The sequence below is a fragment of the Bison bison genome, unplaced genomic scaffold, assembly GCF_000754665.1.
Source record: "Bison bison bison isolate TAMUID 2011002044 unplaced genomic scaffold, Bison_UMD1.0 scf7180017864483, whole genome shotgun sequence".
Lineage (NCBI taxonomy): Eukaryota > Metazoa > Chordata > Mammalia > Artiodactyla > Bovidae > Bison > Bison bison.
In genome coordinates this window covers 2,358,964-2,374,573 of record NW_011495043.1, presented here as the reverse complement: position 1 = coordinate 2,374,573, position 15,610 = coordinate 2,358,964, and the positions used below count along the sequence as shown (strand labels likewise).

The 15,610-nt window shown below is 34.3% G+C and overlaps 1 protein-coding gene across 4 annotated transcripts in view; it reads left to right on the top strand.

Annotated features, from left to right (window-relative positions):
- Positions 1-14,868, top strand: part of STXBP5 (syntaxin binding protein 5 (tomosyn)) — a 158,251-nt gene extending 143,383 nt beyond the window's left edge. For all 4 annotated transcript variants that reach the window (XM_010862562.1, XM_010862561.1, XM_010862559.1 and 1 more), the window contains 3 exons: positions 5,131-5,242; positions 9,178-9,398; positions 11,456-14,868. In XM_010862562.1, the coding sequence (XP_010860864.1) occupies positions 5,131-5,242; positions 9,178-9,398; positions 11,456-11,497 (375 nt within the window). In that variant the 3' untranslated portion in view covers positions 11,498-14,868. The remainder of the gene's footprint in view (positions 1-5,130; positions 5,243-9,177; positions 9,399-11,455) is intronic.
- Positions 14,869-15,610: the final 742 nt, after the last annotated feature.

Here is a 15,610-nt window from a genome sequence, read left to right as displayed (position 1 = left end):
CTAGACAGACCTTTGTTGGCAAAGTAATGTCTCTGCTTTTGAATATGCTATCTAGGTTGGTCATAACTTTCCTTCCAAGGAATAAGTGTCTTTTAATTTCATGGCTGCAATCACCATCTGCAGTGAATTTGGAGCCCCCCAAAATAAAGTCTGACACTGTTTCCACTGTTTCCCCATCTATTTCCCATGAAGTGATGGGACCAGATGCCATGATCTTCGTTTTCTGAATGTTGAGCTTTAAGCCAACTTTTTCACTCTCCTCTTTCACTTCATCAAGAGGCTTTTGAGTTCCTCTTCACTTTCTGCCATAAGGGTGGTGTCATCTGCATATCTGAGGTTATTGATATTTCTCCCGGCAATCTTGATTCCAGCCTGTGCTTCTTCCAGCCCAGCGTTTCTCATGATGTACTCTGCATAGAAGTTAAATAAGCAGGGTGACAGTATACAGCCTTGACGTACTCCTTTTCCTATTTGGAACCAGTCTGTTGTTCCATTTCCAGTTCTAACTGTTGCTTCCTGACCTGCATATAGGTTTCTCAAGAGGCTGGTCAGGTGGTCTGGTATTCCCATCTCTTTCAGAATTTTCCACAGTTGATTGTGATCCACACAGTCAAAGGCTTTGGCATAGTCAATAAAGCAGAAATAGATGCTTTTCTGGGACTCTCTTGCTTTTTCCATGATCCAGCGGATGTTGGCAATTTGATCTCTGGTTCCCTTGCCTTTTCTAAAACCAGCTTGAACATCAGGAAGTTCACGATTCACATATTGCTGAAGCCTGGCTTGGAGAATTTTGAGCATTACTTTACTAGCGTGTGAGATGAGTAAAAACTTGATCTCTGAAACCAATAAAACTGATCTCAAGCCAGACTGATTCTGAAGAGAGAAGTATATCAAGAATGAGAGAAGTGACTTCTGTAGATTCTACAAATGCTACTTAAAATGGATAATAAGGAAATACCATGAACAGCTTTAGGCCAGTAAATTAAAAAACTTAGGAAATGGGCACATGTGGTGTGAGACACATATTACCAAAGTTCACTCAAGAAAAAAAATAGATAACCCAGAGAATTCTATAGGGAAATTGAAGTTAGAAACCGTGGACAAAGACAATTGAGGCCTCAGTGGCTTCATTTGTGAATTCTATCAACATTTCAGGAAGAAATGGTACCAGTTCTATTTAAATCTCTCAAAAGTTAAAGAGGGGAAATGTTTCCTAACTTGTTAATGGTATGTTCATAGAACATGTTACCAAAACCAATGATTTTAGAGTAAAGAAAATTACATATAAATCAATATTCTTTACAAATATAGATGTTAAAATTCTAAGCAAAATTTTAGCAAGTTGAACCTAACAGTATATCAGATGGATAATTCTGGTCATGATAATTCATCATAACCAAATAGGATTTATCCCAGGAATGTAGAGTTGACTTCACATTTATAAATCAATCTATGGAATTCACATTAGTAAATTTAAAAAACAAAAGCAGTTGACAAAATTCAACATCCATTCCTGATTAAAGAAAAGTCACACAAGGTATAAATGGGAACTTAAAAGGCATCTAGGAAAATCTGCACCTGACGTAATACTTAGTGTTGAGACAGTGCCGTGAATATTGGTGTTTTCATTTTCTTCAGCTGTATACCCCGGAGTGGAATTGCTGGATCGTAAGGTAGTTCTAGTTTTTTGGAGAACTTCCATGCAGTTTTCCATAGTGCTGCACCAGTTCACATTCCTACCAGCTGTGTGCTAAATTCCCATCAGCAGTTTCCCTCCCTCCACATCCTTACCAGCATTTGTTATTTGTGGACTTTTTGATGATAGCCATTCTTAGAGTAGCCAAGATATGGAAGAACCTAAGTGTCCCATCAGCAGATGAATGGATAAAGAAAATGTGATAGATAGATAGATATACACACACATACATACATATGATGGAATACTACTTAGCCAAAATGAGAATGAAATTTTGCCAGTTACCTATATACCATAATATCTTAGTGAAATAAGTCAGAGAAAGGCATACAGTATATTATCACTTATATGTGAAATCTAAAAAATAAATATCTATAATAAAACAGTAACAGACTCACACATGTAGAAAACTAGGGGTTACCAGCGGGTAGAGGGCAGGAAAGAAGAGCAATATAAGGATAACGGATTACATCTATGTATAAAATAAATAAACTATAAGGATATATTGTACAGCATGGGGACTACAGCCAATATTTTATCATTATTTTTTTAACTTTTATTCATTTGTTTGGCTGCTTCAGGTCTTAGTTCTGTCTTCGTTGTAGTATGCAGGCTCTTTAACTGCAGCATGTGGGATCTAGTTCCCTGACCAGGAATCAAACCCAGGCCCCCAGCACTGGGAGTACAGTCTTAGCTACTGGGCCACCAGGAAAGGCCCAGTTTCATGATAACTTTAAATGGAGTGTGATCTGTACAAATATTGAATCACTATGTTGTATATCTGAAGGTAATAAAATAAGTCAGCTAATATTACAGTTCAGTTTAAGAAAAAAGTGATAAAGCGTATGCATTGACTCATTCATGAAATTAGATTCCTGTATTTTATCACTTATTAACACAAATGAGATACAGTTGTCTAACATCAGACAAGTATATTTGTTTCTGTACCTTCATATTTTAGAGTAGTTTAAAAGTTCCAGACATTGTTTCAGATGTATTACTGTTACTAGATGTAGAGAAATATCACAGATAATAAAAATCTATTTAGATTTCACCATTGTTTATTAGTCATTAAAGTTAATTATCCTAAAGAATATGTTTATCATAATTAAAATTTGTATTTAAATACAAATGAAAAGTATTTAAGATACTATTCAATGGTATTGAAATACATAACTTTTTTAACATCAGTATTCCTCTCCAAATCCTAATACTAATCACAGACTGTGCAGATTCTTTAAGAAATGCCTAATTTTAAACTTCCTTTAAAGGTATATGTTCACAATGGTAATCTAAAGATAAATGACTTCATATTTTCTAATTTGTTTCATCTCCATGTGAAAGGAGGTTTTTCTATTTAATGTATACATCACTCAGTATCTAATCTTGGCATTTTGTGTTATCCTTAACTCATTAAAGATATTCTTCATTATCTTTAATCCTGGTAACATTCCTGAGAGGTAAGTATTAATATTACTTCTTTATAAAGTTACGGAAACCAGTTCTCTGAGAGACTGACTTGCCTAAGATCCCTCTGCATGTAAAAGGCAGAGGTGAGAATCAAACCCAGGTCCATGTGGTTCCAATTTATACTCATCCCAGTACACTATAGTGACTCTTAATTTATAACTATAATCTCTGCATTTTAAATATCCTACTTTATACTTACAAAATTACATGATCATTAAATACTAAGTAAGAAGAGTAAACCACTGTTCTAAAGTGAGGTAAATTTGAAAGAGTGTATTTTTATGCTGTGACTCTATATCTGTCGTATTACTCTATGCTGTGACTCTGTGCTGCTGCTGCTGCTGCTAAGTCGCTTTAGTCGTGTCCGACTCTGTGTGACCCCATAGACGGCAGCCCACCAGGCTCCCCCGTCCCTGGGATTCTCCAGGCAAGAATACTGGAGTGGGTTGCTCTATATATGTCTATATATCTCTTATTATTGATTTAGCATAAAAGACACTCAAATGGTAGCTGTTTGCAGTTTGTTGTATCGACTTAATAAATGCAGTTTAAATTATAATCTGTAGAGTATTGTATAAAAAAGATTGGAAATATGTCTAAAATCACCTTTGTTATACAGGCAAATGTAAATTTGAATTAAATAATAGGTATTAGTATATTCTATGGTGGGTTTTAACAGGTTTGATTGATTGACTTTAGGGAGTTTTTCATTCTAGTTTTACTCCACTTTATAGAAATCAAGAGGAAAGAAAATTTAAATGTAAAGCCTTCAATCCACTTCAGCCTTATAAATGAAACTCTGTGTTGTATATTGTTAACATTATCTCCTTTCATTTATAATCTGGTTGGGGAGACAACATTAATACGGGTGTACCTGTGAATTCCCTGGCAGTCAGTGGTTAAGACTCCATGCTCTCATTATAGCTGAGGGCCTGGCCTCAATCTCTGGTCAGGGAATTAAAATCCCACAAAACAAAAGGTGCAACCAAAAAATGAAAAAAAGAAATATGGATATGTCTAAAAGTAAAATCTTGGGACATCCTTTATTAACTTGCTTAGCCCAGCCCTAAGAAAGAAACTCTAAAAAGTACATATTTTTAGCTCCAACTATAATGTAATATCAGACAGAACTACCTGGAACCAATCGTGTACTTGTCATTTCCATCATAGCTACTTCTCTTTACTGGGCAGAAATGCAGTCCCAAGCCTCACTATACTTTTATTTTGCTTTTAAAGGTTCCCAGAGTTGCCTTGTAAATAATATTGCTACCATCCTTCTTTTATAGAAACTTCTCTTCTCTCTTTATGTCTCATCTACAAAGTCAGTAAAATGGCAGCAGTTTTTCTTGTCTGCTGACTTACCTTTACCGTTTCTGTGCTCTGAAGAATATTGACAAAAATTTCAGGAAAATCTGACAGTATAGAAAGAAGCCTTTCCACCTCTCAGCCAGATTTCTGGAATTCCAGGTGTATGTTGGCATAATTCTGTTCCCAGCATATGTTTATGAAAAAAGATGTGTCTTTCTAAACTACTGATTTTCTGACTCAGCTATCATTACACTAGACTTCCATTTGCTAATATATTTTCTTATTTCTAATGTAAGAAGACCTAGTTATTAATACAGTTACCAATTCTTGATAATAAGTTATAGTTATATGAATATTTTATCATAAATATTGGAATCTCCTTACAGTTTAAGCTTAAATCATCTTTGTTTAAAATGTGAAGAAAGTAATCTAGCCAAAGTAGCAAACAACAAGTTACTCTTAATCAAATTAATCTTAATTTACTGTTTGACCAAATCAGACTGTTCTAGATCTGATCATTTGAAATGTGCTCATTAATTGTGAACCTCAACAGCTGATGTTATAAGTTTTAGTTAAAGAGTTTACAGGGCTGGTTTTGTGATTATAGTTTAGTGTCCCTGAAACTTTAACAATTACAATCTGTTTTGATTTTAAAGGAAATGTTGGGTGAACTCTTCACTCCTGTAGAAACACCTGAAGCACCAAACAGGGGATTCTTTAAAGGCTTGTTTGGAGGTGGTGCACAATCTCTTGATAGAGAAGAACTATGTAAGTTGATTTATTTAATTTGGATAATATATCTATAAAACAAACATTCAAGCCATGTAAATTTTTATTACGTGTATAAATTTATGTTCACCTTTTTCCTCTCTGTCACGACAATTGATGGATCCATCTTTTAGCAAAATGCATAAAATTGTTTTCTGCCATATTCTAACTCAAATCAGGGGAATAGTTTACTCAGCAAATCAAAATCAGCATGGCTTCAGGCTAAAAAGGAATAAACTTTAAGTGAGTAATTTGAAAATATTTTCTAACTTTCGTTAAATATGATCTTTATTATTATTTTAATTCTGTAATAGACTTTAGTTGATAACCTTAACTTCGAAAAAGTTTTTACATAAACATTTATTTTATCGTACAAAACCTCCGGAACTACTCTCATTGCACTTAGAAGCTTATTTAAAATGTAAAGTCTAGTTCATGTACTATCTTCCATAGAATTGGCACAAATTGGAAACTGGTCCTTGAATGAACTAGTAAATTGATGAATGTTTCACCTTTCTTTCAAATAGGAGCTATTAGCTATTCTTGAATTTTTATTTTCTTTTATTCTTTGTTTTTTACTAGAATATTCTAAAATTTTCCTTTTCTGTTTAGTTTACTAGAAAAACTGTAAGACTAAATATTAGCAAGTAAGAGTGTAGTACAGTTTCATTTTAAAAATTTATCCTAATGATTGGTCAGTCATCTGGGTAATGAGGATTGGTCAGTTGTAATTCATTTAAAAAATGACTGCTCTTCAAGTCATGGGGGACTGATTATTTAGAATAACATTCTTACCAAAATTAATTGATAAAGCTGTACAAAATTCAATTTTTATAAACATCAATGAGCTAACGACATAATGAAGAAAATACACATGGGGAAAGGTGGTAAGTATTGCAGCCTGAGGCCACTTTTGCCCTGGAGTACTTCGCTAATCTAAAGCAGCAAGCTGCAGTTCTGAACTGTGTTAAGACCAGCCAGGTAGGCTCCCAGAATTGGCTAAGGTGGCAACCCTGATAAATAACGCTTCCTCTTTGAAAGGACCCCAAGGACCAAGCTTAAGGACTTAAGCCATAGCTTAAGAGTAAAACTGATGTGAGCATATACACAAATAAACATTTAATGAAGCCCTTATCAACTCGCTGCCCCAAACTTTGTAACTTACTCTAAATTTTATTTGGGAATTCAAAAGTTCTCTCCTTTTCTGTTTAACACTGTACTAGAGTCTTTAACCAGGGCAATTAGGCAAAAAGACTATAGTTGGCATGCAGTTGGAATGGAAGGAATGAAACTGTCTCTCTTTGCAGATGACAGCCCTGCCTGTAGAAAATCTTCAGGAAACCACACACACAGTGGTTCACTACTGGTGGTTAGGACTCAGCGCTTCCACTGCTGTGGCCCGGGGCTCAATCCCTGCTTGGGGAATAAGATCCTGCAAGCTGCACTGTGCAGCCAAAATAAAATTTTAATTAAAAAATAAAACACATTCTAGGCAATAAACATGTTCAACAAGATTTTAGGATACAAGGTCCATATAAAGAGTCAATTGCATTTCTATACACTAGCAATGGACAAAACAAAAATTAAGAAAGGAGTTTCCTTTATCAAAAAGATGAAATACTAGAACATACACTAAAAAATATGCTAAAAAATTCAAACATCATTTAAAGAAATTAAGACATAAATGGATTAATATCTGCGTTCATGGATTGGAAAATTTAATGTTGCTGAGACGGCAGTACTCCCCATATTGATCTATATATTCAACACAATCCCTGTCAAAGTCCAAGCCGGTTTTTTGAAGAAAGAAATAAGCTGCTTCTAAGATTCATATGGAAATGGAAAGGATTCAAAATAGCCACACACACACACACACACTTTTTTTTGTAAAGAAAAAAGATCTGAGTCACATTTTGATTTCCAGTGTTGTTACAAATCGGGAATCGATCAAGATAGTGTGGTACAGGCATTAGAATGGATACATAGACCAATGGAAAAGAATTGAATGTCCAGAAACAAGCCCATACATGTGTGGTCAGGTGATTTTCTACATGGACGCCAAGAAACTCCAATGGTGAAAGAGTGGTCTTTTAACAGATGGTGTTGGGACAGTGGATATCCACATGCAAGAGAATCCAACTCATACCATACACAAAAATTAATAACTCAAAATGGATCAAAGACCTCAATGTAAGAGCTAAAACTATAAAACTCTTAGAAGAAAACCTAAGTATAAATCTTTGCAACCTTAGATTACACAATGGTTTCTCAGATATGACACCTAAATCAAAACCAACCAAAGAAAACAATAAATTGAGTTCTAAAATTAGAAGTAAGAAAACATAATGATATCTATTGAGTCTAATAGCCAGAGTGTTAAAAAAAATTCTTAAAATTTTTTTATTCTTACTCAACAATAAAAAGCCAAATAGTCCAATTTTAAATGGGCAAAGGGTTTGAATAGACTTTTCTCCAAAGAAAACATACAAATTGCCAATAAACACATGCAAAGATGCTCAATATCTTTTGTCGTTAGAGAAATGCAAATGAAAACCACCATGAAATACCACTTCACATTTACTAGGATGGCTGTATTCAAAAAGATGATCTTCTCAAGAATATGGAGAAATTGGAACCCTTACAAGTTGCTGGTGGAAATATAAAATAGTGTAACCTCTTTGGAAAACTCCAGCAATTTCTCAAGAAGTTAAACATGAAGTTACGTGACCCAACAATTCCATGACTAAGTGTACACCCAAGAGAATTGAAAACATGTGTTCACACAAAAACGTACAGATGTTCATAGCAGCATTATTCATAACAGCCAAAAATTGGCAACAACTCAAATGCCCATCAACTGATGAATAGATAAACAAAATGTTATATATCCATATCCATACAATAGAATATTACTCGATTATTAAAAAGGATGAAGTACTGCCACATGCTACCATATGATTGAATCTTGACATTAAGTGAAAGAAGTGTGTGAATCATTTGTATGAAATGTTCAGAATAGGAAAATTTATGGAGACAGAGGGGATTATTGATTGCCAAGGACTGAGACGAGGAGGAAATGGAAAGTCACTGCTAATAATCATGTAGTTGTTTGGGTGTTTTGTTTTTGAGTGATAAAAATGCTTGAGAATTAGTAGTTGTACAGCCTTCTGAATAAACTTCAAGTTACTGAATTGTTTAGGAGTAAATTTTATGGTATGAATTACATTTCTAAAGAAGGAAATGTATACTAAAGTAAGAGGGAATCTGACATCAGTTTTTAACAGAATTTTGAAGACTTGCAGGCATTAGGTTGTTAGGTCATGAGGGTCTAGGTTGCAAAGAAAAAGGAAGCAATAAATTCCTGAGATCTGTTGAAGACAAACGTGATCTATTTGGTAAGCAACAAGATAAATGGATAGAAAGAAAGGAATGTGGTTACATACAACTTTTGGAGACTGAAAAGAAATACTGAATAAATTCTACATTTTTCTTCTAAGCCGAAGCATAGTATTTCAAGTGTGAGGAAAGTACAGAGTGAATAAAACAAATACGTATATTTAAATCTGTGTCTTTGAATTTAAATATCTTTAATTTTTGGACACTTAAGAGTGATTTTTTTACTGTTATTAAAGTGGTATCAGTGTACCCATCATCCATTCCAACAAATAATTGTCACTTTTTTGCTCAAGTTCTACTATATGAACTAGAATGAAATATTTATTAATATATGTTGTATTTCTATATACTTGAAAAGTATCTAAAAGTTAATTGCTAAAACAATCATAATAAAATACATAATAGTTACAAAGTAATATATAAAAATACTTCAATTATATTGTCAGTCAAGTGTGTTTTAATGCTATCAGAAGATAGAATTTTACATTAATTAAAGTTTTCATTTTCTGGGTTACTCTTTCATGTGTCAAATCATTCAGTTGGAGAATCGTCCTCAGGAAAGGCTTCAAGGAGCCTTGCTCAGCACATCCCTGGCCCTGGTGGCATTGAAGGCGTGAAAGGAGCGGCATCTGGCGTTGTTGGTGAACTCGCACGAGCCCGGCTGGCACTGGACGAGAGAGGGCAGAAACTTAGCGACCTGGAAGAAAGAACTGCAGCTATGTTATCCAGTGCAGACTCATTCTCTAAACATGCTCACGAGGTATGTCTGTCAAACAGATACCTAAGGCAAAAAGCCTAGATAAAGCAAGTATGAAAATTATTGTATTTTTATATCTGTTGTATTTTGACACACAAATTTTCTTCTCATATCCTCAGTATGGTTGCAGATTCCTAAATTTTGCCACTAGAGGGAACCATTACAAGACTCTAAGTAGCCTTTGATCTCTTAACTGAAGTTTATTAATTTTGAAGGAACCTGCTCCCCCTTCAGGCTTTTTTTTTTTAAACAAAATCAATAAAAACAAAGTTAATTTTCCTAAATTCCTCAGATTGTACTACTAACTTCTGCTAGAAAAGAAAATAATTTATCTCTTGATTCTTTAGGTAGATTTAATCCAGCGAAATGATACTAAATGTGTCTGTAGACCAATTCATGCAGAGGAGTAATGTGCATTTTTGCAGTGAATTCATGATGAACGAGGAAGCTGTGGTGGAGGTTAGAAACAGAGACTATGAAGTAAGGGAGCCCTAATTGGCCCTCCTACAAATACACTTTGTTAGCCAGAGTAACACCCTTGAAAAACTGAAGTCTGTTAGGTGGAATGGCAGAGAAGGCAATGGCAACCCACTCCAGTACTCTTGCCTGGAAAATCTCATGGGCAGAGGAGCCTGGTAGGCTGCAGTCCATGGGGTCGCTAAGAGTCCGGCACGACTGAGCGACTTCACTTTCACTTTCATGCATTGGAGAAGGAACTGGCAACCCACTCCAATACTCTTGCCTGGAGAATCCTAGGGACAGGGGAGCCTGGTGGGCTGCAGTCTCTGGGGTCGCACAGAGTAGGACACGACTGAGCTGACTTAGCAACAGCAGCAGGTGGAATGGAGTACATGTTTCTCATTTTGACAGGTCTGCCACTCCCTGATACTTCATACTGGGCTACTTCTCACATTTAGTTCCTAGCCTAGCCCTCAAAGACATTTTGCTTTTATTACCTGAAGACACTGTATTAAGGTTGTTTTTACATTTGAGTACCCAGTCTGTCAGTAATAGCTCTTCTTTAAACTTTAGGTCAAAAGCCATCTCTTGCTTGCTCAATAATGTTGACAGCTAGCATGTATGAAAGAGGTAACTTGAGCTAAGAGATTTTTCCAGGTTTTCAAAGAGATTTTTGTGAGTCCTTGTATGAGGGCCACACATCTCAGAAAAAGGCTGCTGCTGCTGCTAAGTCACTTCAGTCGTGTCCGACTCTGTGCGACCCCATAGACGGCAGCCCACCATGCCTTCAAATCTAAGTCAAGACTTATGTTCACATAACAATGAACCTGACTATGATCTCTAAGGCATGTAACATTTCAGTCAGCCTCAGAATGTATCTACAGTCTAAATATTTAGCCAAGAGCTCAATCCCTAGCTGTTAGCTTTTCCCTTCTACCAAATGTTCCTCAGCCATATTTGAGAGTATAAAAAAGACAGTACATTGAGTTGGTTAAATCATGGGTTTTTAGATTAGACTACATGAGTTCAAATCCCAGTTTCACCACTGTGTTATCTTGGCTAACCTCTTTAAGCCTCAGTTTCTTCATTTGTAAAACAGGGAGACTAACGATGCCCAGCACATAGAGTTGTTGTGAGGATCAAGTGAATCCATGCAGGGAACATGCATGGCTCAGAGACAGCGGCTCAGCAAACTGTAGACGGCAGCAGTACTAGTCTCGGCCTTGCCTTCTCCAGGTTCTTTAAGCTTTATTTTTAATTCAGTTAAGAGAACTGAAAGTTACTTATTTTTTAAGTTATTAGCTTATGTCACCAAAGAATGCACTGAGCTAAAACTTACTTATATCATGTCTTTTAAGAAATGTGAGGACCTTCTATGCTCGTTCTTCATAGTTATAGTCTTTTTTTCCTTGAAACAGAACAGTTCTTATTTCTTGCGTTCAGTATGAATACTGAATATTAAAAACTGTAGAATGCTTCAGAATAATTTTAATGTTTTAAAAAACTATAGAAACCAGTTTATAAATGTTGTTATTCTGTTATTCTGTTGTTATTCTTAAACATTTTTTAAACATGTTTTTTTCTTATTTTCTCCCCTTTAGATGATGTTGAAATACAAAGATAAGAAGTGGTACCAGTTCTGATAACCAGAAACCCAGCTAAAGTTCAACATCAGCCAGAAGGAAAAAGAATTTTCCTTTTTTATGTTATTGATTTCACTTTAGAAAGTTAACAAGAAAGGGATGTTTGTCACTGGATACTGCTCTTTCCTAGCACAATCACGCCCTGTCTTACCTCAGTCGTGTGGCTTTAACTGAGGCGTGCTCACACACACTCAAGGAGGAGTAGATGGTGCGGGCCAGCTATGAGCTGACAGTCTGGGAATTAGCATGGTGGTCACTTGTTACAAATGAAGAAACAGAGAGATTCGAGGAGACGTGGCAGGGACTATTCCTGGATCATTCCTGTATTAAACTTTCATATGCCAACAGATTCCGTGCTGTCCTGTTTCCATCAGTGTTTGACCTCTTTGAGGGAGAAGCAGTAAGTCAGAAGTCTCGAAGCTGAAACAGTTATGTTTGTATCATTGACTGAAGTATAAACTGCTGTCTTGGACTTTCCCTCCCTTCAGCTGACTGGTCATCAGTATCATTAGTGAAAAAAAAAAACAACAAACTGTTTGTTACCATATCTTTAGACAGATAAGCTGAATGGTGGGCTTTAAATAATAAAAACATACACATAGTTGACTTGTGTATGGGCTACCCTTGGATTCTTGTTATTGTATACTTGTGTTTAGTCCATATTTTGTCAAAAGCAAAACAAGGCGATACATCACTTTTCATTGAAAAGAAAAGTGTAGAGCATGACTGAACTGCTCATCATTCTGGGAGTTTCCATGTAGTGACTGTGCAGTGTGGAAAGTGAGAAAAACCTCCATTGTGCTGAGGAGAATACTTCAATGTCTCTTGTCATTGTGCTCATTAATTCAGCTAAAGGTGGATTTGACCAAAATACTTACTGGTTAAATTTGTGGAGATGTTGAAATCAGCTAAGTTTTTAATTTTGCTTGAATTTTTATAAAATGTTTAACCCAATGTACCTTTGCATTGTTTGATTAAAATTGCTTTAAAAAATGTTTCATTATTTCAGTAAAATGTTCAGCTCCCTTTAAAAATAAAAAAAAGCGCCCTTCATTTGCTAACAGTTCCAGTACACTCAGGTGATGAGGCAATTAACTCTTAGTGCACATGCCGTCGCATGGAAAAACTCAAAAGCATCCATTGTCAATAATTATCTAAGAGTCTAGTCTGACCTACAAAGTATTTTCTGTAGAAATATACTATAAATCTGTACGTGTCCTTTCAAGGTTTTGAAAAACCGAAAAGGAAAATACGTGCATTTTGGTAACTAAATTATTTCTGTACTGGAGTATAAAGCAAATGAGACCATCAGTGGACAGTAAGTGACTGGTAGTAAAACAGCACACACAGACAGAAGAGAGATAATGGGATAGACCCGGAAGTAGGTGAGCTCATTCTGCAGGCTCATCCGAGATTATTACCGATCGTTCTGAAAGCGACAAAGGATGAATAATCTATAAGCATTATACTTAATGAAATTTAAAATATTTTCTTCTACAAAAAAAATAGTTTAAAACCATTTTCTTTTGTCATTAAGAAATAATCAGAGCACAAATTGATAGCAAACATGATGGTTGTTTTTCTATTCCATACAATCATTAAAGGTTTATATAGAACATGTTAATTTCACAAGTCTGTTTTGTGTTTTTCCTCCTTACTGTTTTCATTGATAAAGCTCTTATGTTTACATTTTATGACGTGCACTACGGGATATGAAAGTTTACATTAAAATTTACTTTGTCATTAGGGAGAGACTGAATATATGTGATAGAGATGATTGATCAAGCCAAAAGAAATATTTTTAAAATACAGTCATTTTCAAAAGTTTTTGAATTTGTAGGAAGACCTATGAGTAACATTTCTGTTTAGTTAATGCCAGCTTTATAATGAACATGTAGCAGTTTACAAATTGCTTAATTTGTATCATATATTATCTAATAAACCCACTGTTCCATGATATGTCACAGGAAGTTTTCAAAGGCCATTTTTTAAAGGTACAGTTTCGTGTCATCAGTAAAATCAGTAGTTAATGGATTTGAAGTTGAGAAGCACTAAGTAAAGTAATATACATGAATGGTTGGTTCCCCATTCATGTGTAAGGGCATATTAGCTCCAATTATTTGATTTGCTATGTTGTTTTGTGTTAATTGTATATCAACTTAATTTTTATATCAACTGTCATTTTTCCTGTTGTATATAAAATGAACCAATCTTGTAATTATTTTCAAATAGAGAAGTAAATACATTTACCTGAGGTGGATTTTATAAGAAAACCTTGAATCAATATTTCGAGTTATTTTATTTCATTTTTAAATTAATCTACAAATTATGCACAGCAAACTAGAAACTCACGTAGGATTAGAAAGCTTGAAGTATTTTTGAAAATAGGAAATAAGCTTCTCAGAGTTATACTTGATTCAGTCTGTAGATAAGAGACAGTCTGCAGTAATAACTAACCCAGGGAATTTATTGTAATTTGAGAGGTAACATCTCTATTTTTTTTCTAACACAAAAAGTTATAGTCACCAGCAAGCCAAGATTTCAGGAAAACAAACCAAAAAAAAAAAGTCAAAATAGAAAATATTAGAAAAATGAAAGATTTTTATGTGCTTCCTCCATATCTTCAAACATTATTTTTTGTTGCCTTTGTCCTTGACTCTAAAATCATTGAAGTATTCATTGACTAGCAGTCTGTCAATAGGAAGTGGTTTCCATATATGTACCACATATCTGGTTCATTTCACTTTTCAAACCAAAATCCATATGTATTTGCTTTAGAAGATTATTTGAAACTTTCTGATAACTTCTGTATATTACATCATTTGAAGTTTTGCATCATCTTAATTCCCTTGGTTTGCATTTCAATTGTACTGTTTCCAAAAATGGTTATAGATATAACTGAGCTATTGCTAACTTCTTATGGTTAGCTATTGCTAACTTCTTATTTGATTTTCTTATGGATGTGAAAAAATGCTGCTAATGGTCTGTTATTATGTGTAGTAGATGACAATTTAAGTACAGAACTTTAAAGAAAGACATCTCTTTTCCTTAGAACTTTTTAATTGTAGGTTTCTCTGAAGTTATTTTGTGTAGATATCTGTTTTAAACAAGTCTGAAAGTGTTACATAGTTTTTGATTACAGGAGTGGTGGGAAAACAACTGAGGAAAGGAAAAATAGGCGAAAGACACCATGGACTTCAAAGTTTCACCCTGAGTTCTATATTCCATATATGTTTTGCTTAAGGCGTTTTCTCACGTGACATTAGAAAAGCTATATCCAAAGGTAAATTTTGTGTGGCAGAGATTTATTTTACATTTTAACTTTTGGGATTTTGTTTGTTTTTGCAAAATAAAGAGCACTGAACTTTAAACTTGAATTTTTTCTGCACTTTTTTAGGTAAAGAAGACTTTTTATTGTCATTGAATTCACATTTCTCCATTCAAATCAAGTGACACATATGTATAAAACATACCAAAATCATGAATATGCTGCTAGTTTAAACAATTAAACTGATCATAGTTTTAAAACCTTCAGTAGGGTTTTATATAGTTTTCAAGGATAAAAAATAGTAAAATCATATGCTGTTTGTTTCAGTGTTCTAGGTCTTAAATTATTGCAACACTTTCAGATTTGTTTTAAGATCATACAGTAACATGTTATATTTATACATACTGCTAGAGAATATACTTTTAGTTTTAAAATGGAATTTTTATAAATGTATTCTTTAATTTTAAAAATGGTGAACTTGTTAAGTTTAAGTCGAAGTACTTAAAAAGTATGTATATTATCCATACAAAAAGTTATGTTTTACGCTTATAATAAGAAATACTGGTATCTCATATCGAGATACAATTAATTTTAAAGAAGCATACATCATTCAAAAGTCTTCACACATGACAGGAAAGATACCATTCCTATGGTTAAAAGAAACCCTCTATTGAGCATTTTCAAATATTAATTTTATTTTGGGGAAAATGCCCACAACAATAATTACAAGGTCTTTCTCAATACCTGCAGCTTGCTGTTGGATGCCTACCTTAACTATTGTTTTAAAATATATATATATATATATATATTTAAAATAGTTTTCCAGATATTTTCTTCTACCTTTT